General features: G+C 34.9%; 1 protein-coding gene across 6 annotated transcripts; it reads right to left on the bottom strand.

Moving 5' to 3' along the window:
- Window positions 1-27,459, bottom strand: LOC102442242 (protein FRA10AC1). Of its 6 annotated transcripts, XM_014456953.2 has the most exons (16): window positions 27,424-27,438; window positions 27,256-27,325; window positions 26,173-26,299; window positions 25,083-25,159; window positions 23,890-23,985; window positions 23,713-23,758; window positions 21,579-21,655; window positions 20,437-20,520; window positions 19,800-19,884; window positions 16,076-16,121; window positions 13,541-13,654; window positions 12,421-12,463; window positions 10,127-10,245; window positions 5,719-5,757; window positions 2,215-2,293; window positions 1-187 (listed from the first exon to the last, which is right to left on the bottom strand). In XM_014456953.2, exons 4-16 carry the CDS (start codon window positions 25,157-25,159, stop codon window positions 145-147), a joined length of 948 nt encoding a protein of 315 aa, XP_014312439.1. In that variant the 5' UTR covers window positions 26,173-26,299; window positions 27,256-27,325; window positions 27,424-27,438; the 3' UTR covers window positions 1-144. The 6 variants fall into 6 exon arrangements, 5 of the variants coding, with proteins under 5 accessions (XP_014312439.1, XP_014312443.1, XP_014312438.1 ...); XM_014456957.2 differs by lacking the exon at window positions 26,173-26,299 and having other exon boundaries at window positions 27,420-27,459; XM_014456952.2 differs by lacking the exon at window positions 26,173-26,299 and having other exon boundaries at window positions 27,424-27,445.
- Window positions 27,460-27,664: the final 205 nt, after the last annotated feature.

Here is a 27,664-nt window from a genome sequence, read left to right as displayed (position 1 = left end):
TTCCAAAGCATCTGACGTCTTGAGAGAGGCTGAATTTTTATTTCCAAAGACAAATCACTCAAACTGCAACTTGTAGATAAAACATTTCAGAAAAGTCTCAAAGTATATTTTTACATTAAGGAATGTAGGCTTCTTTCTTCCATTTCACAGAAATAAATCTTGAAAATACTCATCAAATTCTTCTTCCCTATTTTAAAAAAAGGATACAAATTGATTAAAATAAACAAAAAATATTACTAGGTGACATAGATTAATAAAAATATTTTAATTCAACATACTTGCTGATTTTTCTACATGTCAATATATTTCATGATTCACCCATTAAATAATTCTTAGCTTCTAGAACAACCCAAACTATACCCAGATTGACTGAAATTAAAATATTTTATATGTTAGCACCTCTCCTTCAATGTATTTATTGCCTAAGATTTTACTTTGAAATACTTATGTAATTTCTTCTCTTTACTTTTTTGGTTCACTTTATAATCTCTGTTCATTCTCATATTAAATTATATTGTGATCAAGAAATGAATGATGTATACATAACCCATGGACACAGACAATAGTGCAGTGAAGGCCCGGGGAAGGAGTGGGTGCAGGGAGGAGGGAGTCAATAGGGGGGAAAAGGGTAATGTCTATAATACTTTCAACAATAAAGATACATTTAAAAAAATAAATGAATGAAAATAAACTATTTTAAAGAAATACATAAGTCTTACTCCTAGCATTAGGGAAAATATATTTAAACTTCAAGTTTTTCTTACTAAAAAAAGAGTAAAATAGTAAATGTAGCAGATTATGTCTAAAACAAAGAATAGAACTCTGAGATATTAATTATATTTTAATGTGTTTAAATACTATAAAAATTATAAAGTACTAAATAAATATTAATGCTAGGAGCCAGAGTAGTACTGTGGAAATGGTACAGGTTTTCAAGTCAGACAGTGTTTAAGCCATAGCTCTGTCACTTATTAGCTGCGGGAGCAAGTTAGTTAACTTCTCTGAGCTCAGTTTACTTTTCTGTAAGATAAAGAACATTACATTTCCTCATAGAGTTGCTGTAAGGATTAAATGTATACAAAGTTGCTTTTCTTCCTTCTGGGAATGGTGTATCAAGCTGAATAGTCAAATTTGGTGTACCAGTCTCTTTAGACAATGTTCTTTTTTAGATCAGAGATTCACAATAAGACTCTATGATTTGGTTTTAAAAAACTGTGACTTCATAAAGCCCTCACAACTATGTCAAAATTGAAAAAAAATTACAGAATCAGATAAAGTTGATTTAAGAATTATCTGCAACTTGGTATTCCCCATGCTACTGTCCTTTTCCCCTAGCATGGCAGAAAAATGCAGTAGAATTTTAAGAATTATAGTAAGAACTTAAATAAGTGAACTTAGCTAAATCTCTGGGTGTACTCAGATGTTCAGTACTTGATCAATGTCAAGTTTTATAAAGTCACAAAGAGTTCTGGATTATAAAAGCCTTCTTAGGATTTAATCAAGTGTCTTTATTGTCTAAAAAGGTGAGTTAACTCTAAAACCTATTCTGTTATTTTCAGCTGTAAAGCTATTCAAGGGGAAGTTATACAGTTGAAAGTTTAGCCAATAATTTAACATAGCAATATTTTATTTATAGCAACAACTTTTTAATAATGTGATGTATAATGACCACACACGAGACTAAAATTTATTGAGCAGTTACTATATTTGTAGGTATTGTACCAGCTTTACATTCTTTATTTCATCAACCTTTAATAATAAACTCTATGCAATAGATATCATTTTATCCTCTTTTAACAGATAAAGTTCAAGTGGTGAACATCCCAGTAGATGAAAAGAATTGATACCATTCTATCCCATATACAGACAGCTCCTGTCTTTGGGGCAAAGGTTGTTGGCAAGTAAACATTACACTTGTATATGTCTTCAAGTACAAGTTTACGATAATCAAAACATCATTGGCAGACTGCTCTAGAAGCTAGTAAACAACCCTTCTCTGAAGGAATCTAAGCAGAAACCAGAAGGTCATCATCTATTAGAGCTGAGGAAAGACTTACCAAGAGGAAGCTGAACAAGTTGGTTCACGGCTGCAAACAATGGCTGGGTATAAACTCTGATCTTACCAGGCTGAGTGGTCCTTGGCATTAAACAGACATTCATGAGCTTCCTAAACTGATGTAAAGGTGTGCATTATCTATTAATATTAGAACTTACTGTGATTTTTCATCGGTCTCTGGTAGTGGGCCCTTCCAAAGTTCAGATTCTGAGGTACTTTCTTCCTCATCAGAGTTTCCTGTTCATTTAAAAGAGATTTTTTAAAAATATAAGTATTATATTTAAAACACATTTTGAAATACCCACCAATGCAATTAAATTAACTTCAGATTTAACTGCAGTTTAGCTTCAATTTTAATGGCTCTCTGGAAATTTACTTCACTCTTCCAGACCAATAAATTCTTTCTAAAAATAAATAAATAACCTGAGATATACCAAAGAGTCTTGGCAAAAAGACCAAGGATTTAAAGTCTCATGGAAAACTTTTCTGTTAGACTGAGTTAAAGTAGTAATTACAATATTAACTCTTATAAGGGAACTATCCCTTGCACTATACGTGGTTGTCTTTAGTTTCTTTTTTTTTTTTTTGGTCATACATAAGACATGTAAATTAAGATTTTTGTAGAAAGTATACTAAGGAGAAGAGGCCTATTTCAGTGAAGAAACAGGAATTCTCATACGTTATTTATTAGGAGTAAAATTTCTGTAAACTTTCTCTTAAGGAAAATCTGGTAATACAGATTAGTTTAGAATATACATAACCTTTTGACCAGCAATGATGCTTTTAGGAATTTATTTACTTAAAATAAGCACCTTAAATATATGTACAAAGATGTTCGTGACATGATAACAACAAAAGTGAACAACCTAAATCCCCACCAATTAGGGATTAAAGATTGGTTTAATAAATACTATACAGCTGCTAAAAAGACCTTACCATATCTATATGTATTACCATGGGAAAATGTCTATTATATCAAATTTTTAAATACATTTTTATTGATTTTTTCTTTCTTTCTTTCTTTTTTTCTTAGAGAGAGAGGAAGGGAAAGGGATAAAGAGATAGAAACATCGGTGAGAGAGGAACATGATCAATCGTCTGCCTCCTGCACATCCCCTACTAGCGATCGAGCCTGATTCGAGTGGGAATCAAACCGGTGACCTCTTGTCTGGTATCAGAAAACTGGTGTAGGAAATCTGGAATCTGGGAAATACTCTTTAGAAGGAATATGAGAGCAAGTGGTTGTTAAGGCCTTTTAAATTACTAGTAGCTGTCCATTTTCAAAGGCATTGTAGAATTTGTTCTCTTACATCACTAACAGGGTTACATCGTAGTAATAACTTGATTCAGCCTAATTAGTTTTTCTGTATTTTTGTGTGTGTTTGGTTGTTGTTTTTTCTTTTTTCCCCCCATAAAACTAAGACTTGATTCTTCTCACATATTCAGTTTGGGACACTGGTTGTTACTGAATGGCAATCTTGCTCCAGAGGCTTTATAATGTTATCACCTTTGTATGTAGATCATTAGAAATGTATCCACCCCCCTTTTTGATCCATTTTTTGTTAGGATGTGTGCCAGAACAGATTCAGTTAGGAACAAAGTTCAGATACACATGTTGATTCAAGAATCAAAGTTCAACAGGTAAAAGGCTAGAACCACCGTGGCAAATCAGTAGTTTTATTTTTGTGGTGTTTAACTAAAGGACATTCTGTATTTACATTCTATACTGACAGGCCAAATTTGTGTCAATTCTTTTTTTAAACTAATGGTGATATTTAGAGAAGAATTAATTATTACTGTAGTTACTTTGTGGCATATAATTTTATTGCCCTATAATACATTTTTTAATATTTGATCATTTTTAGTTGACTAGTATAGGGTGATTTTGAAAAATGTCTATTTTGTCATAATTTTAAAATAATTATCTTTATTATTTTTAATTAAACTGATTCCTATGATAACTGCTACAACCTACCAGAGATGGGAAGAGTGTTGCTAAAGAAATAACAATTTTTACAATGGGCAATACAAAATGAAACTCTTTTTAAAAAAATATATATTTTATTGATATTTTACAGAGAGGAAGGGAGAGGGATAGAGAGTTAGAAACATCTATGAGAGAGAAACATCAATCAGCTGCCTCCTGCACACCCCCTACTGGGGATGTGCCCACAACCAAGATACATGCCCTTGACCGGAATTGAACCTGGGATCCTTCAGTCTGTAGGCCCACGCTCTATCCACTGAGCCAAACCGGTTAGGGCCAAAATGAAACTCTTGCATCAGTGTGAAATCTATGCAAAGCTAATGGCAAGTGGAGATCAGAATTTAAGTCATTGACTCTCCGTGGAAGTAGATCATGGAGGTCTTTAATCCAACCCTTACCCATGGAATGAGTCTCTTACTGCAACAGTGGCTGTCCAATTTACACTTGAACACCTCACTACTTCCTGAAGCAGCACAATCCTCCATTCTTGTCTTCAGATGGTTCTAATTGACAATTTCTCCCTTAAATTAAGGCTAAACTCTGTCCTAGGGCAATTTTTATCCATGGGCTCTAGTTCTGCCAACCAGTCATCCATTAGCATCCAAGGCAGGCCGCCCCAAGATATCTTACAAGGCCATATTGATTACTTTGAGTTAAAGTTACTTAGGAAACTGCAGTGAAAGAACACTGAGCCGGGAAGAGTAAATGTTGTGGCACATATACACAGTGGAATACTATGCAGTTATAAAAAAGAAGGACCTCCTACCCTTTCAGACAACATGGATGGACCTGGAGAGTATTATGCTAAGCAAAATAAGCCAGTCAAAGACAAATATCACATGAACTCCGTTATATGTGGAATCTAATGAACAAAATAAACTGACAAACAAAACAGACCCAGACACATGGAAGCAAGCAACAGAGTGAAGTTTCTCAGAGGGAAGAGAAGCAGGGGGTGAGAAGAGATCAACTTATATACATATATGCACAACCCATGGACACAGACAATAGTGTGGTGAAGGCCTGGGGAGGGGATGAAAGCTGGGGGGAGAGGGTCAATGGGGGAAAAAATGGGAACATCTAACACTTTCAACAATAAAGATAAATTTTTTAAAATCCTATTGTATATATTTTTGTAAGTCATTGTGAATACTTTTTGGAATGTTGCAGGGAAAAAAATAATAAAACTTGTAGCAAATATTCAATAAATTTGGTTTGATCCAATCTTGTGAAAACCATAGGACTTACTAAAAAACTAACAACCATTTGCTTTCCATGCACAAATCACAAACTTCATTTGATCAATCAAAATTACCAAATGACAGAGATAACTCAGTCCCGTGCAACATAAGCAACATTTCTTAAATCTTAATCCACCTCCAACCCCATCCCTCCATTTCTCTTCCTTCATAATTCATAATGTAAAATTGAAATGTGTATCTATTGTATTCATAGAAAATAAATTAATGCTCTCCTAATACTTAAATTAAGAAACTTAAGTGTTCTAAATTGGGGAAGAAATCATACACATATGGTCTTTTTCTACGATTTTCTCACATAATACAAAAACAAAAACTAATTTACATTAGAGCAGGTCATAATTCATGGGAAACCCAAATTGCAAATAACTTGAATCTACATATTTTTATTAAATAAATAAATACTTAATACTTACGGTTTACAGAATCTTCTGATTTCTTTGAGGATGAATGTCCTGAAAATGAAACAGCATTGTTTTGTTAAGAATCCTCTTGCAGTAGTGCAACAGTCATAGCTGTAACCAGAATTCTTCCCAACAGTTTTTACATTATAGTCTTACAGAAAAGCGGCTCATGGTCTTCCAATCTTTCATGTTCCTTATTCCTTAGACTTATCTCCCTAATTAAAATGTTAGGTTCTTTGCAGGGACAGTTTATGCCTTCATATGGACTGGAATATCTAGCACAAAGCTTAAAAAATAATGAATACCTATAAAAACAATCTCATGTTACTAAAAAAAACAAACAAAAAAAACACCCCATAGATTCACTACAATAGAACCACTACTTTATACATATGTTGAACATCTGAAAGCTGTTTACAAATAAATACTCATTTTTCAAAATACTTTTCCAAAGATCCTATACAGGTAAGAATTCTCAGTAATTGAAAATCACATGTACAATTATGTCATAAAACTAAAATACTCAGTTCTACAATGGTTATCCAGTGAGTTCTTCCAAAGGAGCGCTACTGAAATGTGTAATAGGGACTTAACCTTACCTGAAGAGTGGGGTGAAGGGTGTCAGGAAAGGCCTTTCAAAGGAACTGAGCTTGGGAATGGGGTGGTGGTGGGAGGGGTAAGGTCCTGAAGTTCCTGTCAAATCAGTCTACCTAAGTTCTGCTCATACCTGCCAAAGCAGACTGGTCCTCAAAGTCAAGCTATTGATCTGTCTTTCTTACACATCCTTTCCATTCACCCAGCCACCTAGCCATCCAATTATCCATCCATCAATTGATCCAAACATCCACTTATGTAACATTTTATGTAACAGTAACCTGAGCTATGGGAATAGATGGGATCGTACAGAAGGAACAGAGAAAGAAGTTCTGTAATAGCCTGAGCAATTCCAACATCTAAGGATAAGAACAAGGAGGAACTGTAGTCAAAAAAGATGAGGAGAGGCCAGGAAGACAGTAAGGAAATCAAAAAAGTAGATCGTTTTGAGAAGGAGTATCAACAGTCTAAATGCAGCTGTGATATTAAGCATTTATTAATTGCTATTCAAATTTGGGCCATATTAAGGTGGTCTAGCAGGAGAGTATCACATCAAGATCAATCTAGTTCCAGAGCGTTCCAATAAGAAGATAGTAAAGAGTACCACCTGGTTTTCCTATTAAGTTTGTTAAAAAGTCATTTTCTACTTTATATCACCTAAGCTGAAAAAAAAAAGAACTATATCCTATACTCTCTGCTATCAAAGACACTCTGAATAAATAAGAAAAAGATAATTCAATTCCACTCTGTTTGGTTTTCTTTTCCTGAACTTGCTTGAAACAATGTTCAAAGTCTTTCATTTTCTCATTCCTTATGCCAGTGATGGCGAACCTTTTGAGCTTGGCGTGTCAGCATTTTGAAAAACCCTAACTTAACTCTGGTGCCGTGTCACATATAGAAATTTTTTGATATTTGCAACCATAGTAAAACAAAGACTTATATTTTTGATATTTATTTTATATATTTAAATGCCATTTAACAAAGAAAAATTAACCAAAAAAATGAGGAAGTGACATTTAAGCTTAGACCTGAAGGATGAGTTAGGATGGGACTGGGAGTTTTAGGAAGAGAGGAAATAGTGTTTATGTAGTCCCTAAATTTTAAAAAGTTTGGAATTTCCAGAAACGAAATGGCTCTATGGGTAAAGTATGAAAGTGAGGTGGAGAGTGGTGAGAAACAAGCCTTGTATATAAGCCTAGAGGCCCGGTGCACGAATTCGTACACTAGTGGGGTCCCTCAGACTGGCCTGTGGGATTGGGTCGAAATTGGTTCTCCGACATCTCCTGAGGGGTTCTGGATCGTGAGAGGGCACAGGCCAGGCCAAGGGACCCCACCAGTGCACAATCTGGGCTGGGGAGGGACGTGGGAGGTTGGCCAGCCAGGGAGGGACAGCAGGAGGGCACCAGGGCATGTCCAGCCCTTCTCACTCAGTCCCGATCGGCCAGACCCCAGCAACAAGCTAACCTACCAATCGGAGCATCTGCCCCCCGGTGGTCAGTGCACATCATAGCGACTGGTTGACCGGTCAACTGTCTGCCCCCTGGTGGTCAGTGCACATTATAGTGAGCGGTTGAGCGGCCTTAGCATATCATTAGCATATTACGCTTTGATTGGTTAAACGGATGACCGGACGACTGGACACTTAGCATATTAGGCTTTTATTATACAGGATTATTTAGAGCCTTTGGGCTTTGTCTAGAATTTTGGTTGTTATCCTAAGAACAAGAGGATATCATTGCATTATGGCAAACAGATTGGAGAGAAGGTGGGAAGTTAAGACAGTAAAGAAACCAGTAATGAGAATAGAACAGAAGTCTAGATGAGAAAACATGGTAGTTTGAACGAGGGTAGAGAGAACTTGAGAAATATATACCCAGGTAAAGCTGATAGAATTTGGTGACAAGTTAAACTTAAATAATGAAAGGGGGGGAAAAAGGCGGCATCAAGGATAATGCCTAGGTTTCTGATATTATTATTTGGGTTAACAGAGATGTCTGCCATCTACTGAAATATGGAACACTGAAGAAAAAATATTTATAAGGAAGATCACATGCATGGTGCAACCCATCTTGATCCCAAGTATCCAGTTACCTAATTACCTGTTTTGAAGGTAATGAATAAAGTTTTACAAGGGATTAGTTCTTCTTTAATTTGGAATATGCAGTGATTAACATGGTATCATACTATGATATGAATGCAACAATATTATATAATACAGTAACAAATGCAACAAAATTTTCAAATATTTTACTAGCACATAAGAGTATATAAAATTTTTTTAAAGCTCAAATGATATTTTCACATTTATTAATTAAAATTTATTTTGGAGTTAATGATTAAGATAGAGACAAAAAGCCATTCTGGTTTAATACCATTTCTCAATAAACAATAGAATAATAGTATTTTCCTTTCAATCTATCAATTTTACCAAGTCTAAAACTGGGTAATACCATATGCTTACATATAGCATAGTATGCAAGCAGAAGAAGAAAAAAATACATGTAAGAATGTAACCTAGCTAAAGATCTTCACAGCTGAAGCAAGGGAGCCCTCTCCTGTTCAAGTATTTATTAACATTAGACTGAATCTAACTCAATCTACCATTATCTACCTAATTTAAGTCTGAATACTCTAAGTTATAGCCAATCTGATTCTATTAGGGACTGAAAAAGCAATTGGCAGTAACCTTCATAATAGCTAATTATGTGGAAAGTACCAAGCAAACTGCTTACGTGTATTATCTCATTTCAACTTCTGAACAATTCTATGAGCTAGGTACTATTATCATGACCATTTTACACATGAAGAAATGAAGGCTTAGAAAGCCTAAGGCAATGATGGCGAACCTATGACACGTGTGTCAGAGGTGACACGCGAACTCATTTTTTTGGTTGATTTTTCTTTGTTAAATGTCATTTAAATATATAAAATAAATATCAAAAATATAAGTCTTTGTTTTACTATGGTTGCAAATATCAAAAAATTTCTATATGTGACACGGCACCAGAGTTAAGTTAGGGTTTTTCAAAATGCTGACACGCCGAGCTCAAAAGGTTCACCATCACTGGCCTAAGGATTGCAGAGGAAGAAGTGACAGATTGATGAATTTGAATTTAATAATTATTTACTCAGTGTATGTGCACAGCACCATGCTAGATTCTGATGACACATATCAATCTCTATCATTTCAAGGTCATAAGCTAGTGAGAAAATCAGACCATAATTGAAATCATAGTGTTATAATTTTATACTGACTTATAGATTATGTGTTATTTTAAAGCAGCAGTAGCCAACGGTAGTCCGAGGACCACTGGTGATCCGTGAGGTCCAAAAGGTTGGCGACCGCTGGTTAAAGGAAACCTTTGGAGCAGCGGTCGCCAACCGGTGGTCCGCAGACCCGAAAGGTTGGCGACTGCTGTTTTAAAGTGTTAAAAGTGCCTTTCAGATTACTTGATTCTCCACAATAAGCTCAAGCTGTACAGAGGCTAGATATTAACAACACCCCTACTTACATAAGGAAAGTAAAACTCAAGAAGTTCAGTAACTTGCTCATGGTAACAAGCGTTTTAAGTGACAAATCCAGAAATTAGGCTTTTTGCAAAATATTATACCATCTGCCAAAAATGAATCAAAACCAATCTTATTCCTGAAACTCCTGTAAGTTACTATAAATTCGTATCTAAATTCTCCAATCAGATTCCTTTCAACAACTATAAAACAGAATTCTAAACGTATTCACCAATTACATTCTACATTTGAAACATATGGAAGATCACACTTCATTTTCAGAAATATGAGTAGATATCGTATCCTAATTCCCCTTTACCTTTGTCCTTTTTCTTAGAGGTCCCTTCTGCAGAAGATAATCTGGATTTTTTATGTGGTGACTCTTCACAATCTTTTTTGATTCTGTCCTTCCTTTTTTTGGACTTAACTTCTTTTCTCCTTTATGTTGAACAATATAAAATTAAAGTTAACTTTTTCAACTGACCTTTACAAAAATTAAAACCAATGAGAGAAAAAAAATAAGTTAAAGTACTTCCTTAAATGAGACTGTAAGTATTTTAGGTTAGTATATTATTTAGGACAATTCAGTAAGATAATAATGCCTGAAAATTCTGGAACAAAAATTATTGTTTATAAGTTCTATATACAAACCTAGTAAATATAAATCATAGTTTTACTGATTTCCTTCTTTTTATATTCTAGTTAGCTATTTAAAAGAAAATTACAAATCTCATTTCTCTTCAAATAATTCATATCTACCTACACTTTGAAAAACAAATACAACAAAAAGAATCCACTGGTGATAGTTCTACACCACCAATAAACAGAAAATTCTCTTAAAAATTAAAGAATATACAGAGTGGGGCAAAGGTAGGTTTACAGTTGTTTGTATGGAAAACAATGCAACAATAAATATACAAGAATAAACTCTGTTTCATGTACTCACAACTGTAAACCTACTTTTGCCACACCCTTTAGTAAAACAATTATAGAATGAGGGTGGAAGGACGTATTGTTAACTCATATGTCTACTTTAGACCATTTATCTTTTTTTTTTTTAAATATATTTTATTGATTTTTTACAGAGAGGAAGGAAGAGGGTCAGAGAGTTAGAAACATCGACGAGAGAGAAACATAAGCAATATTTAATAGGAAAAGGTGAGAATGCTGAAACTTAGAGAAAGGAAGATGAAGAGACAATAGAGATCATTACTTTTAAGAAACTTATTAGACTTTCCAAAAATTAAGGTTCTTATGCCAAACGTTATATAATACTATTTAAAACAGTAATAATTTTTTACTTCTCATAAGAATCATTGCAAGTTTAAAACAAAGTTTGAAAGTTAAGGTCAAATAAAAGTCTTTGATATTGTTCAGTATCATTGATATTGAGGGAAAATAATGGTTTAGGCTATTCAAGTAATCTAAAAATTCTGCTAATTTTAAAAATTAAAAAAAAATTAATTATGTAGCCCTTGCCGGTTTGGCTCAGTGAATAGAGCGCTGGTCTATGGACTGAAGGGTCCCGGGTTCAATTCCGGTCTAGGGCACATGCCCAGGTTGCGGGCTCAATCCCCAGTAGGGAGCATGCAGGAGGCAGATATTCAGTGATTCTCTCTCATCATTGATGTTTCTATCTCTCTCTCCCTCTCTCCCTTCCTTTCTGAAATCAATAAAAATCTATTTTTAAAAAAATATTAATTATGTAATATTTATTTTTAATATTTAATTGCTAAAATATTAGGTAGGGCACATTTATAATATAGCTGATTTTAAAATTAACATACTAACTTTGATATTTTATAAAATTGTAGAATATTACTCTTAGACTTTCAATTGTTATTCAGAACATGAGGCCTGACCACCACAATCCTGAGAGGTCACACTGATTTTGTCTGAACATCTTCAATGCCAGGGACTCCACTATGTTTAACTTACTATATGCCAGGCACTGTGTCAAGCACTTTACATGCACTTTCATGTAATCCCCATAATAACCTTAGTATCCTAATTTTTAGAGGTGATAAAATTGAGTCTTGCAGAGGTTAAGTAGCGTGCTCGTGAAGATGACTAGAAAGTGGAGTAGCTGAGAGGAATACACAGGGGACTGATTTCAAAGCCCATGATCTTATAGCGACTGCACATTGCAGAATACTGATAGCCCTCCCCTACTCAATATGCAGACACATTCTAGTTCATTCAGTAGAAACCTGATTTTAACATAGAGGTTTATAATCCTTTGCTATGAATGACAAACTCCAATTAAAACAAGTTTAAATGAGACATAAGAATCACATTATGAAGATCTGCTTTATAATACAGTTTCTAAGAATATCATGGTATCTGAACATTGAATCCAAACTAAAAATTCTAGGATCTATCTACCATCCTGCACAAGCCTTCACATTTAAAACTGGTTGCCTAGATTAAGGCACCATGAATTTCCATTCCAGTTCTCTCGTTTATGTGGCCATAAAGTGATGCCGGTATTCTATGTAATCAACTAATTAAACCATCACCCCTTCAAATCTACATTTAAACATTCAGTGCAGATAAGTGACTATGTCCAAAACTACTAAACCTTAAAAATAGTATTTTAAAAGATAATATTACCTGTGATGAAAATTTAATTTAAAGGAACATTCTTGGCATAATCCTAAAAAAGGGAAAAAAGTCACACTGCTGAATGTGAATAACTGCACTGCTACTCTACCTTTAGTATCATAAATTCTCATTTTCCCTTATATTCTTTACGATGAGAGGAAACAAATAATCTGAAAAAGCAATACAATTCTTTCCATATTATATATATAATAAAAATAATATTAGAATGCTTGAGGAATTGAAATTCTAACATTACTTCAGAAAAATGCACCCTCAATTTATTCTAAAAGCAATAGGCAGCATTAATGTGTATCTCACATCAAAATATCTGATAACAATAGTGAAATGCTCTAGGAGTTTTCAAATGGAAGAGGGCTGTTCAAAAAGTTCTACAATTGTGGCCTCTTGTTTTGTCTTCACCTCAGTTCAGACTAGTTGACTTTTCCTCATGAGCAAGCACTTCTAGGAGGAACTCAGAAACCAGTCTGTACTGGTGCGCATTCGGTAGCATACGGGGAAATTTATGACTTCTTTCTGGAGTAGGCAGAACACTCTGAAGGAACATTATTTAGGTCCTAGAGAAGGCTGCTGATACGATGAAGAGAAGCTGACATAATACCAGCTTAGGGGGAAAAAAAGAATGAATAACAGATTCTAAAACATGCATATTAAGAGAAACTACTATATTCTGGGGTGTAACCCTAAGCTTTTAAGACTGATATAAAGAACAATTATGCCTTCCTAAAGCTTTTTCTTCATTGACAAAGAGTGTATTTATTATTACCCCCACCACAACAATAGCTATCACCTAATGTTAGATTGTACATTGCCTTTTCTGATACTATGCATTGCACTCTGCATTGGTGACATTCTCAAGTTAATGAGAAGAGGTCTTCACTTTACCAATGGCATTACATTTAACATTAGAACTGTTACACCAAATGCCACCAGATTGCTGAGAATACAAAACTGTTTGGCTCAAACACTGACTTTGGGAAGCTCTGAGAAAAAGGGCACTTACAGGAAGAAACATTAAAATTTTGAATTGAGTCTTAAATTAGTCCATACATTTTAAAATCTAAATTATTAGATAAACTTTGAAGAAATGAATCATCTAGAGTCAACTTACTTAATTTAACAAGTGCATTTCTCTTTTCACCATGCTCAATATAACCAAAATTAACTTCCCAACTCTTTAAGTTGTCTTTTTTATCACAATATTTATTTCCACAGAAAAACTGGCCTGCAAAAAAGGAAGGAATTATTAGCTATGATAGTTGTGACAATATTCTATCTAATCTGGTATTATTGCTGAAATTTACTCTTAACATACATAAATTCTTAGTTCTACAAAGCAGCATTAATAAGCAACTGACCACAATAATTATAGTATGTTCAACAAATGTGTATACAAGTATAAATTTAAAAAGCTGAAAGAACTGTTTTTTAAAAAATCAGTCCTAGCTGGTTTGGCTCAGTGGATAGAGCACTGGCCTGGGGACTGAAGGGTCCCAGGTTCGATTCCAGTCAAAGGCACATGCCCGGGTTGCAGGCTCGATCCCCAGTAGGGGACGTGCAGGAGGCAGGCGATCAATGATTCTCTCTCATCATTGATGTTTCTAACTCTCTCTTCCTCTCTGAAATCAATAAAATATATTTTTTTTAAAAAATCAGTCACAGCCATGGCCAGTGTGGCTCAGTTGGTTGGAGTGTCTTCCCATGCACCAAAAGGTTGTGGGTTCAATTCCCAGTCAGGGCACATACCGAGGTTGTGGGTTCAATCGCCAGTTGGGGTGCGTGTGGCAGGCAACAGATCAATTATTTCTCTCTCCAAAATCAATTTTTAAAAATTGATTTAAAAAAATCAGTCACAGAATTTCTGCTCAATAGATAGACTGTTTATATTTACAGAGAGAGTTTTAGTGTCCCTGTTAGGGAATCTTATACTTTGGAAAATGGTAATACTGAAAGAGTATATATACTCACTAATATCCTAAAAGAATAAATATATTTTCCAAAGTACATGCACATACATCTGGGTGAATCCTTTTCAATATTTAATAATATTATTACAATTGATATTTTTAAGTATTAACATAATGGCATTTATTTTAGGTATCAGCATAAAATGGCATTAAAAGCATATTTAAAAATCCTAGCACTTTGAGATAAAGTAGACAAAATAAGTAATCAAATCCAATGCTCTAAATTTTAGAATCACTTGACACTAAAATCAATACCACATTATCATATCCATTGTACATTAAAACCTTCTGCAAAAAATAACTAATACTGATAATCCAAGAGGGGGAGGGCGGAAAGAAACTCAAAGATTATTGACTTTGACAGAAAAATAAAAAACAAGATCAAACTTTTATTTGTACAAACAAATAAAAACTTGTATCTTAATAATTGGCACCAGCAGGAACCTGAACTTTTCATAAAAATTAAATTATCAAAATGAATTTTGAAAATTATCAATCCAAAAGGCTGATAACTTTTCTAAATTGGCATTTTTACTTATTTCAAAAGAATACTTTATTCTGTACATGTTCAGTAATGGTTCTATTGTTAAAACAGCAACAAAAATTGTACCTTTATAAATCATAGCAAAAGCGTTCTCTCCCCTTCCCAACTAATCTTTTCTTCAGTTAATTTAATTTCAAGAATGTCCATCAGGTTTTAAAAAGCAGCATTATTTACCATCATATGAAAATTGTATTCAATGAAAGTACAAACATTTTTAAATGTGATCAACATTTCAATATATCTCATTGTTTTAGGTGAAAACAAACTAAAATGTGATATCAAGAAAAGCTTAAAAAGCTTTCAACTTAATTCCTACTGCTTAATTGCATGTCCAATTTCACACCTGTCATAGACATTCAAATTTATAGAAGATGTATATAAACCACTTTGATGGCATAAACGTTTACTCATTTAAATGTAACCTTTATGTTCAGTTATAAATTTTTTAAGTTATTAATTTAAAATTATTTCCTAAATGCTCCTCTGAAGTTTTCAGAGCATTAACATTAATTTTTATTGGAATTAAAAATGCAATTATCGATAAAGAGAGAATTTTATAGCATGACAGTGTAGCGATATTAAGTATTCAGAAAAATTTTGTGAATAGATTACAACAATGCATGAAAAAAGCATTTACTCACTGTCTACCAAATGTCTGTTCTTTTGTTGTAAGAGTAAATATTTGGGCTCAATCTCAGTGACTCCTCAAAAGAAGAACTAGCCTGTCCAAAAATTTTATTAGGCTCAAAGTGATATTTAATTTCTACTTTCAAAATGTTGATTTGATTGGAATACAGTAATACCAACTCATTATTCCAAAAATTGACAAAGAGAAAAAGTCAAGTATTCACCAGTTGATATTTAACTTTAGAGTTAAATCTTTAACTCTAAACATTTTCTACTTATCTTCAATTGAATATTATAAAAGCAAAAATTCTAAAGGTAAAAATCTAAAGCATTAATTATTTTGACCTCTGCTAGTAATACATCATGAGTATACCTTCTTTAATTTTATTTTTGTGGGTAATTATTCACTGTATACATTAGAAATAATCTTACCCAATGACTTCAACTCAATAATATAACAAAATAACCTTATCTTATTAAAATATAAAATTTTAAAGAAAAGAATTACCTTTTCCTGAAATTACTTCTTTTTCTACTCTCCACCTAAATCCAAACTGACAAGAAAAAACATTACATTTATGCCAGAGTAAATTGAAACATTATTTAAATTGTATATAAATCTAAACCCAGAGCCAACAATTGACATAATGACATTTATTAACCTAAAAATAAAACTAATTCCCATTATCATAGTTCTTTCTCTCCTTATAGGATTCCAGGTACTTAAAAATACATTTGAACAATTACCAATTTATCTATTAAGGAACAATCTTCTTTACTTTTAAAAGTTATAGATGCCAGGCCAAAAGATATCTAAATTAATTATATGTGTGTGTGTATAGATAGATAGATAGATAGGTATCTCCTATGACCGACAGAAAACAGAAAAAGAGGTTATGGTACAGTAAAGAAGCAGTATACTACAGTGCAAACGTGTGCAGCTTTTGGAGTCACACTGTTTAGGTTTACTTCTTAGCTCTACCACTTGACAGGTATTTAATCTACTTGTTCCTGTTTCCTCATTTGTAAAGTAGAAGTAATACAAGTGACTACCTCTTTGGGTTAAGAGGTTTAAATAATACATATAAAGTAGTTAGAATTGTACCTGGTATATATTATACCACCGGTTAGCACACTATGGCCCAAACCCTGCTGCCTATTGTTATAAAGATTTACTGAAACACAACCAAACCATTCATTCATATGGCTCTTTTCCCACTACAACAGTATAGTCATAAACAGGAAAGAGTAATGGTACCAGTCTGGAGCCCTAAAGCAGAAAGATGTTAAACTTTCCTCCAGATTCCTAAACACAACTTTGTTTTTTGACTAAAAATGATTTTTCTCCACTGCCTTTTAAGATCTTTCACATTCATAAGCTAATTTACCATAATTCTAGTAATGGTGTAGTTTTCTATTCTGTTTACTTTTATAATAGTTAAAAGTTCAGTTCCAGAATCATGCAGACCCAAAGCAAGCTCTAACATTTGTTAAACAGTTCTGTGACCTTGGGAGAGTAACTTAACTTCTCAGTCTAGTCTATTTCCTTATCATAAAAATCCTAATCTCACAGGTTGTTGTATTATTTTTTTAAATCATCTATTATTTGAATTAGGCAATTTTGTTGTTGTTGTTGTTTGTTAATCCTCACCTGAGGATATTTTCTCCATTGATTTCCAGAGAGAGTGGAAGGAAGGGGGAGAGATAGAGAAACATCGATGTGAGAGAGACACATCAATTGGTTGCCTGCCCTGACCCAGGGATGCAGCCTGCAACCTGGTACATACCCTTGACCAGAATGAAATCCGAGACCCTTCAGTCAGTGGGCCAATAATGCTCCAACCACTGAGCGAAACAGGCTAAGGCAGGCAATTTTGTATTTCAAGTAAAAATGAGGGCACAACATCTTTCAAAATATTCTGATTAAAACCCAAAGAAAATAATATCTTCCCAGTCCAAGAAAAGAGAGATAAAAAGTTCGAAATAACTTTATTTTTAAACCCACACATGTATGTGAGGATTGCTTTCCATCCAACATATATTGGGATGTCTACTGAAGCACAAATGTGTAATGTAATAGTTTCCAAACTTTTTCTTTCATTCATTATCTATTCAACAAGTAATTATTAAGCAACTACTTATTGGGCTTAGCACTCTACTGAGGATAGAGAATGGTTATTAAAAGTGTCTGTCACCACGAAGGTGACAATTGCAAATTTCCTCATATGAAAGATTTAGAGGTTTTGTCTCGATATGTTTTTACATTCTTTCCTGAAGATATAAATTTTCCTGCTGATACCTTGGATTAAACACTGGAGTTACTCAGGGCTTGGTGCTGAGCCTCTTCTTCTCACTCTACCTTCTAGCACAAAGTGCTCACACATGCAAGCAATAAGAGAAAAGGATCCTAACTTCCTGACAACTCAAGGTTCGATGCCATCCGCTTGGACTGAACTTCTAGTTCATTTATGCCAATGTTCTTTGGGAATGCTTGTTGTTCTCAGCTAAATCTAATCCTCACTGAAGCAATGATCTAACCAAATTCTCAATGATGAAAGGAAAGAAGCAACAAAGAAGGAAATGGAGGTGTGGGACAAAGGTTGGAATTCACTAAAAATACCCTAACTACTATATACGGTAGGCACTGAGCTAGGAGCTGGTTAATTAGAAAACAAATAAAACATTGTCTTTGGGTAAATAAAACTGAGGAAATGCATTCTAGCAAAGAAATCAAAAGTACTACTCTGTCTCCAACACCTCAAACATGGTATGCCAAAACACAGTCATTATCTTCCCCCCAATAAAGATATCCTCCTATGTGTGGGGCAAAGGGTAGATGGGAAATCTCTGTATCTTCCCCTCATTTTGGCTAACTTAAAACTGCTCTAAAAAAAAAATAAAGTCTTACTTTTTAAAAAGATCCCCCTCCCTCCATATTTCCTATTTCTCTAGTACTCACACTCAAAACATGCGAGTCGTATCTGATTTCTTTTTGCACTAACCCTTGTTACTATTCATCATGTTCTAATAGGAAAATAAAATTTGTTTTAAGATTAGCCTCTCTAAAGTATGACTTCCAGTAATATACTGTGAAGAATACAAATATTTAATTATTTACTAAATATACATTCTTCCCTTAACTGGACTATAGGTTTGGTATTTTATTTTATTTTTTTGAAGGGCAGACACCATGTGTTATCCACAATACCCAGCCTAGTCCTCAATAATAAATACTGAAAAACAATCAACAAATGAGTCATGGTCGAAAAAGCTGCTTCATTATGTGCTGTTAGAGAGACCTATGTTTCACATTCAACTTGAAGTGTAGAAACTCCAACTGCTGTGGTGCTTTTGGATTCGATATGGCAATAACTAGTACAGAGATGAGAGTAATTCACATGAAACTGAGGAAGTCTTTGGGATACACCAAGTGCATAGGTTATAAAAATGGACACTGCTATTATCTATAAGAATATTGTGAAGCAACCCACACGTTAAAGGTGCTACTGAAAAATTAAACCAACCAGGGTTCTGAGATCTAACTATTTAAATGAAACCAAAATCCTTATAATAAATTTAAGACAGCTTTTTAAACAGGTTGTCTTTCTTAATATAAATGTATACAATCCAAACATATAGATTTATGCAACATTCCCTCCCCTGCCATTTCAAATTGAGATCATATGTTCTTGGGTCACCTTCTCTAGCTACAAATGTGAAATATGAGATAGGAATAAAAATCCCTTTAATATTAACTAAAATAAGATGTAAAGTGGGAATGAAAATCTGCCATTACTAATTAGCTGATAAATTAATTTTACTGGAATAGACATTTCTGTAACAAAAGATGAGCATCTGCCTCTTTATAAATGATAATCAATTTGGAAAAAATAGTCAATCAATTTCATCTGTGAAACAAGACATCATTCTGCAGTGTCAAATTATTCATTATAATCACGAGCTCTAGAGTCAATATGAAAACAGGATCCAGTAGCCACGTGTGTTTAATTTTAGACTTGTTTGCCTCAGCTCACAAAGAAGCACCCTTGACTAAGAGACCCTTTGTAAGTTCCACAGCTGCAGAGTTAAATGGTCCAAATGATACTTTGTAGGTACAGGGCACTTTAGACTAGAATCTCATCTTTAAAAGAATGAGGGGGTAAGACAGTATGATAAAAAGTAACGCTCTACTTTTATAAGAACCTTCTTATAGAAATATTTGGAAGGCATACCTTATTTTCTTTGTATCTACTGAGATCTGCTATGCAGTATTCCTTGAATAATTTATCATAGTATTTCTTTGCAAGTCTTTTCTCCCTAGATTCATAAAAATATATAAATCTTCTTTTAGAAATTTAACCATAGTTTGCTACTTGGAAGCAATGTCAAATAAATAATGCTTATGATATAAATATTAATGTTATAAAAGAGGTCTATTACTTACACATGCATAGAATTCTGAATATGAACTATTATAACTGCTCTTTCAGGAAGGGAATCTAGAAGACTGACAGTCAGACATGAGAAAGAGCCTTACTCTTCACTTTTTAGCCTTTGTAATGTTTGGATTTTTAGGACCATTTTCAGGTATTACTTTTTTTCCAAAATATTTTAAAATTTTAAAAAGAAGCATTTTACAGGGCAACAAAATCATTTCTTAAATGTTTTGTTTTTTTTTTAAGACAATTTTTAAGACAAACTCAAGCAATGAGAAGTCATTTAAAATTGGTAAAAGTTACCAAAAGAACCAAACTAGATTCAGTAATCTGAAGCATGGTTTTATGTCCTCAATTCAGATTTGTTCTATGCAGGGTAAGAGAGACAGAACAAAAGCACTTGATGCATTATGTGTGAGATGACTAAAATTACCAATTCATGTCCACTTCGTCCTCCTCATTCCAGAGGAATCTATGATTTTCTCGTATAACATCCATGTCTGTCTTGTCATTTTCCCTGGAAAATAAAACTATTTCAATCTAATATAAACACTGAATTAGTCAAATTTAGGAGGTTAAACAGTTTGTGCGGCTTTTGAAGACCTAAGTAGAAATAAAATACACAAAGATAAAGACAGTTTTATGTGTATGCATATATGTACATATATTTGTAAAAATTATTTCAGTACTTTTCAAATGCACTATAAAGGGTGCTACTACAGAAGCAATTTAAATGGATAAGAAACTCATCCATCTCTGGCACTGATTGCAATTATACACATGGTGCTAAATAACCAAAGCTAGAATGAGAAATCTGAGTAAACATTAAATGGACAAGGGAAAATGTATGAAAATAACTTTCAGAAAATAAAAAAATGTCAACAACACTACCCTACTGAGATCTAGTTTTAAAATTATATGAAGAGTTTTCCATTCCTCATTTTACTATAGCTTCCTAGGAAGACAGTAAGGAAGAGAGTTGAAGGGTATAATTTTTCCGGACGCTAACAGTATAGGTTTGTAAAACAAGGGATTGTAGGGGAGTACAGGCCAAACTGAGAGGGAGGTAAGTTTGGGATAGATGATATGGTATAAAGTGTTTTAGGGGGTCTCCCAATTCAGAGAGAAAAACCCATACAAAACCAAGAGGCTCTCAAGAGAAGAGCCCCAAATATAGGAAGCAATTTCACGTGTGGGAAATATTAGAGTGAGGTTTCTTGTTTTCCCTACTTTTAACAAAGCAATCCCAAACACTGAGGTTTAAAAAGTTCAAAGATCCTCAAAAAACCCCAAAAACCTGCATAATCAGGTACATGTGTATTCCTCACAATCTGTTATTGCCAGGGACAGATCTAGCTCTGCAGGCTACCTGTTACTAGAAAAATGGGGTTCATGAGAAGCTACTTAGCTAGAAGCTATGGATGGTCTCTCCACTTTATGATACAACAGAGGAAAGCAGAGGAAAATTATAGAATGGAAACAGAGGAAAACTATAGAACCAGAAGACATAGTAGCTATGTCTTTAAAAGATCCCCACTCTCCCCTCTAATTCTATGTAAACTTCATGACACTTACCCCAATCGCCTGAAATCTTCTTTTTTGCCACCATAATATAAAATATAGTCATTTACAAACTTTGCATGCCTTTGATACTGAAATGCAAAAAATTAAGGATTTTATTTAAGAGTTGTTTTTGTCCATGACATATTAGTGAGTAGAAATAAAAAGCATAGTATGCTTTTTTAATATGTAAATATATACTATACAATGCTTATAAATTCAAAGATAGAAAAAGGTAAGTATTAGACTATTACATATGAACATTATAGAAAACAGGGACTTTCACTTTCTACTGAATACTGTTTATATTGTTTTAAACTTTTCTCCAGCACATACTACTCATGATAAAACATATCTCTACTGGTAAGAAAGAAAGTTTCCTCTTCTATTGCTAAACTACATATAGCCTCACACCACCACTCATTTTACTCATCACAATATGAAAAATTGTAGTTAAGGAGTACAAAAATTAAAGGTAAGGAGAATTTACCTTTCACTATGATAAAATATAATTTAGCTATTTTAGTAATAATAAAACTTCTAAAAATAGAAGATGCAACTTCTATAATATTAGACCCTAACATTAGGCTTTCAAAAAACAGTAAATAAATAAGATGTTATTTTTTATACCATTTTTTTAAATATATATTTTTATTGATTTTTTACAGAGAGGAAGGGAGAGGGATAGAGAGTTAGAAACACCGATGAGAGAGAAACATCGATCAGCTGCCTCCTGCACATCCCCTACTGGGGATATGCCCGCAACCAAGGTACAGGCCCTTGACCGGAATCAAACCCGGGACCCTTCAGTCCGCAGGCCAACGCTCTATCCACTGAGCAAAACCGGTCAGGGCTTTTATACCCTTTTTTAATATTCAAAGAACCCACAGTCATGTTTATTTTTAGTGCAGTATAACAAGATATATGAGGTTAAAGCTTAATGGTACTCTCTAGAAGTGAACATACACATACAGATCTTACCGCATCTATAATACTATCTGTGACTACATCCTATTATATTAAAGACTAGAGGCCCAGTGCACGAAAATCGTGTGTGTGTGTGTGTGTGTGTGTGTGTGAATCCCTCTACGCCCGGCCTGCACCCTCTCACCCTCTCACAGTTTAGGAGCCCTTGGGGGATGTCCCCGCAGGGAGCGGGCCTAAACCGTCAATTGGACATCCTTAGCATTGCTGCGGAGGGGGTAGAGGCTCCCACCACTGCCTCTGCATCGTGAGCCTGGCTTCTGGCTGAGGAGTGCCCCCCCTGTGGACCACCAGGGGGCAGCTCCTGCATTGAGCATCTCCCTCCTGGTGGTCAGTGCATGTCATAGGGACTGGTCGTTCTGCTGTTCAGTTGATTTGCATATTAGCCTTTTATTATATAGGATAGTGACTTAATTGATCAGAATGTGTTCTAATAGAGTATCAAATCAGAATATACTTCCAAAACTGGAAACAAAACAGTTAACATGTCAGAAAAGAAAAAAGAGAAGAGTAAAATATCTGGAGATATGGGTTCTAGCTCTTGGTCTCTCACTCATGGATCATGTGACCTTAGCAAGTCATTTAAATCTTTTAGAGCTAGGATCAGCAAACATTTTTTGTAAATATGTGGGCCATATGGTCTCTGTTGCAACTGCACAGTTCTGCCATTTTAGTATGAAAGAAGGCACAGATAACATCTAAATGAATGAGCATATCTGTAGCTGTGGTTCTAAAAATCTATTTCCAAAACAGGTGGCAGGTGGAGCTTTTCTTCCAGGAAGATGGAGTAGACAAAGATATACTTTTACAAAGACCTTAACTACCCAAGAAGGGGTAGGAAGAGAATGAATTAAAATGAGACAGAAGACAAGCAGAGTATAAAAATGAGAAATGTTGTGAGCATGGCAAAACAGGTTAGAAAAAATATTTGCAAGTTCAAACATATTTTTGGAACATTGGGAATATGTTTTATTATTTTTATCTCTCAATCTTTTTTATATACAATATTAGAAAAAAAAAGAACTGTACTCAAAAGGAGAAATGACAAAATTCAATAAACACTTTAAAAGTAAAATATTTATCTGGCTTTATAAAATTTTATAAAATAAAAAATATTTTAAAATATTCTATTTGTTCTAAAAACCTAGAAATATAAAAAGGATACGGCATCCATAGCTATGAGATGAAACCTTCTATTTCTTGCTTCTTCCCTGTTAAGACAAATTTTATTTTAAGCAAATTCCAATGTCTATATTCTAATTAATATATTTAAATCTTCAAGTCCCCGAGCTTACAAGAACATCTTAAATCAAATAAAGTAATTTATGTTGAAATACTATACCTGTCCAGCAATTCTTCTGCAACCTGTTTATGGACCACCTTCCCATGTTTTTCTTTCTGAAAGGGCTTTTGGAGCAGTAAATCATCTTCAGCGGTCCTGGTTTATCAAGAAAAATTATCAAGAGTTTATTTTTCTCAAAGGGTTTCTTGTTTCTTTTTAACTTCACAATTGGAACATGTTTTAAAGAATTTAAGTCAACTTAAAAAGACTCACTGATCTTTAATGATACATTTTATGTTTCCTTACATGCCCTAATTAATATCTTAACTTTCTTTTATACCTATAAAATGGAGATGAAACTAACAAATGTATGAGTCCTGGTGTCTGACCCACAAGGTTCCTGGGTTCAAATTCTGGCTCTGTCATTCACTATCTTAATCTTAAATAAAACTAAGTTACTTAAGTTTTTTGTGCCACAATTTCCCTGTTTGTAAAGTAGAGATATCGAAGTTTTTGGGAACGGATAATATGAAAAAAAGGAGAAGATTATCTAACTAGATTTGCTCAAATTCTATTCTTACTAAGTAATATTTTTGAACGAAAAATCTCAAAAATGGAAAGCACCATAAAATGTAATTTGTTATCATTCTTTCTATTCTTTTGGTTATCCATGAAGACTTGAATACCCAACAAAAATATTCAGTCTCAATTAGTATGTCTCATATATTGCTCTCAGTGTAAAATAATAAACCAATTTTTATAAGTTTGACTAATCAATCAGTCAACTACTCCTAAGTTACTAGATAAAATCAAGTTTCTAAGCACTAGAATCTGAAAACCACACCCCTAATAGCAATCCCACCAAGATGTACTAGCTTCCTTATAAGGCCCCGGCTTTATCTGCTGACAGAACTTGTCCCTTCCAAGTCAACAGAACTCCCATGAAGTTGATAAGATCTCCACCATAAGAGGTGGGTGCTATAGTATTACCACCCACCACCAACCACGCCCATCTTAGCTATGACATCTGCAAGTAAAAAGTCCTTCCTCCCCTTCCACTTCCATAAATCCCTTCACAGCATAAACATTTTCTAATTTTTCACATAACTGTTCTCAAATCTTTAAACAAAAATTCATTCAGTAGAACATCGTTGTCTTCACCTACAAGCACAATTCAAAAACTTTCAATATTATTTCTTTATACTTCATCTCAATCTAGAAAGGATCCAAAACACAGCTCAATACAAAATTACCTTTTTTTCCTTTTGCTAGATTCTCCACAGTGTTCATCATCACTAAAATCAGAGTCGTAGCCTCCATGACCATGCATCTGTAAAGCATAAAGTCAGTTACTAAGAACCTAAGTTGCTCACTACTCATGAAACAGAATAGTTCAAAAATAAATTATCTTTAAAAAAAACATGTTATCTTTAAAAGCCAAAATAGTTTAAAAGATTGTGGTGGATATATCACTGTCCCTGGGCTATCTGCACATCTAAAACTTTCATTCACTTTGAAATAACAGACTTACCCTTCAGAAAATGAATAAACATTTTTCACCAATAGGCCAACGAGAGGCTAGTCTTTGACCCTTTTATTGAATACCAGGTCTAGAAGCTGCCATGTGACTGCATACAAGATTCAGCAATGCTTCACTTTCATTTAACTTGGAGTAATAACAGTTGCTGTGTATTTATCATCAACTTTGTTCCAGACATTATGCTAGGTATTTACTTACAAACACTGCTTCTAATTGCAAGTTAGGAATTAATATCTCCATTTTACAGATAAAGAAATAAAGGACAAGTGATGTAAAGTATATCAATTATACAGAGCAAATAGGTGGCTCAGCTTACCTACTTGACTCTTAAGACCATGATTTCCACTACTCCAAATTGCATCTCTGGAATATGCTAATATTTTGATTATTATATTCCATTAGACTTACTGCATTTGTGAACAGTACATTATCTTTTTCCTTCCTTTCCTTAATCATCACTTGAGGACATGTTTATTGATTTGAGAGAAAAGTTGATGTGAGAGAAACATCAACCGGTTTGCCTTATGTACGGCTCAGTTGGGGAATCATCCTGTGCACTGAAGGGCTGCAGGTTCAATTCCTGCAGGCACATACCCAGGTTGGGGGTTCAATCCCTAGTCAGTGTGCATACCGGAGGCAACCCATTAATGTTTCTCTCTTTCTTCCTTCCTTTCTCTCTAAAAACAACAAGAAAAACACATATCCTCAGGTGATGGTTTAAGAAAATAAAAAAAGAAGAAAGAACTCTCTCTAAATTTCATTGCACTGGACCTAAGACAAAATATGTTTCTAGTCCTGGGTACCTTGAATAAATTACTTCATCTCTTTGGGCTTCATCTGCTAAATAAGGTGGCTGTATCACATAATCCTTAAAGCCTATGATCTATTACAGTAGAGCCTTGGTTCTGGAACGTAATTCATCCTGGAAGGCTGTTGGAAACCAAATCATTTTTCCCATTAGAAATAATGTAAATTGAATTAATCCATTCCAGATTCCCAAAAGCCAAAAACAAAACAAAAAACGAAAATATTCACAGCACAATTTCCTGAGATGTTAACGTGAGGTTTAGCAGTAAACTGACTCACACTGGCACATTCTCTCCTTTGCTGCCTGAGAGACAGTGACTGATCATACAGGTATCAGCATGGCTGAGAACCAACGTCTTGTTGGACAACAGAGAATTCTGCGTGAACAACCTGGTTGAGAACCTAACTGTTCGAGATGGAAGACGTTTCAGAACCGAGGTTTGACTATCTCCTATATTTCCACTTTCAAGTGTAGGTGTGTGGCTGAATGCCTCTCTTCCGTCCCACCGAATCCTAGAGAGGAAGGCCCGAGCCAGGATGGAGAAGGTTATAAGGCAGCAGTTCCAGCTCTACCCTCACATCTGTCTTCACCTGGAGCACACCCTCTCTGTATGTCAATTCCTTGCTCCACCTATCACATCTGTTCACGCCATACCAGCCTCTCACTCCCTAAGTCCTCACTTCCTTCACATCTTGACGGGGAACAATCACTGGGTGCTGCATGTTCTGGGATCAGCCCACCAGCATTCAAATCCTGGCTCCGCACGTCTCATTTGTCTTCCTTCGAGCAGGTTCTACACCCTGTGAGCCTCGGGGCCCCCATCTCTCAGTGAGGTTAGCGAAGAGGACCGGTTTCAGGGGACTGGAAATCGCATGACCACATGCAAAGGCTTCTAGAACAGTGTCTGGCACAGTAAAACCCAGTACATGCTAACTATTAGTACCATCGTCATCGAGTTCCCACACCCCAGGACACCACCTCCGACCCGGTCCCCTCTCCCATTTCTTTTCTCTCTGGCCGCTTCATCCATCCCGTACCCATCTCCACTCAGCGGTTGCACTAAAATGCTCTCACTCACTTCAGGCAACGAATAAACGGACAAGGGCCGGCAGAAGTTCGAGAAAGGAGACGCCGGCTCTCTCCAGAATCTATCAAAAGGAAAAACAATAATCAACTTTTGCATGGGAGGTGCAAGTTCGAGGTCCTTCTCCCCAACGCCCAATGCACCAGATGCTCTTATAAACACTCCTTCCCCGCCTCCCAGCGCTGCCGGGTCTCCCGCAGAGTCCCTCTTATTCTAATATCCGAGGCGACCGCAGGAACGACCCACGGCCTCAAAAGAGCTGCCGCAGCGGCACTGGCGTCCGGCTCGGCCGCGCAGCTCCGCCGCCGCGCCACCACCCGCTCCCCTCCTCTCCCTACGGGTCCCGAGAGGGCGGTGCTTCCGGCCCGGCTCGGACGGTGTCACACCTAAATGGCACCGTCCC

This window comes from Myotis lucifugus, unplaced genomic scaffold (assembly GCF_000147115.1).
Source record: "Myotis lucifugus unplaced genomic scaffold, Myoluc2.0 scaffold_66, whole genome shotgun sequence".
NCBI classification, from domain to species: Eukaryota; Metazoa; Chordata; class Mammalia; order Chiroptera; family Vespertilionidae; genus Myotis; species Myotis lucifugus.
This window is presented reverse-complemented; position numbering and strand designations above follow the sequence as displayed.

Excerpts from the sequence above, each read along its gene's own strand:
- LOC102442242 (XM_014456957.2), bottom strand. The coding sequence starts at position 25,159 with ATGCATGGTCATGGAGGCTACGACTCTGATTTTAGTGATGATGAACAC. Across the intron at positions 16,122-19,799 it reads GTAGATACAAAGAAAATAAG|TTTGGATTTAGGTGGAGAGT; the intron begins GTATGCCTTCCA and ends TTTTCTTGTCAG. Across the intron at positions 188-2,214 it reads GAGACCGATGAAAAATCACA|GGAAGAAGAATTTGATGAGT; the intron begins GTAAGTTCTAAT and ends TTTTTAAAATAG.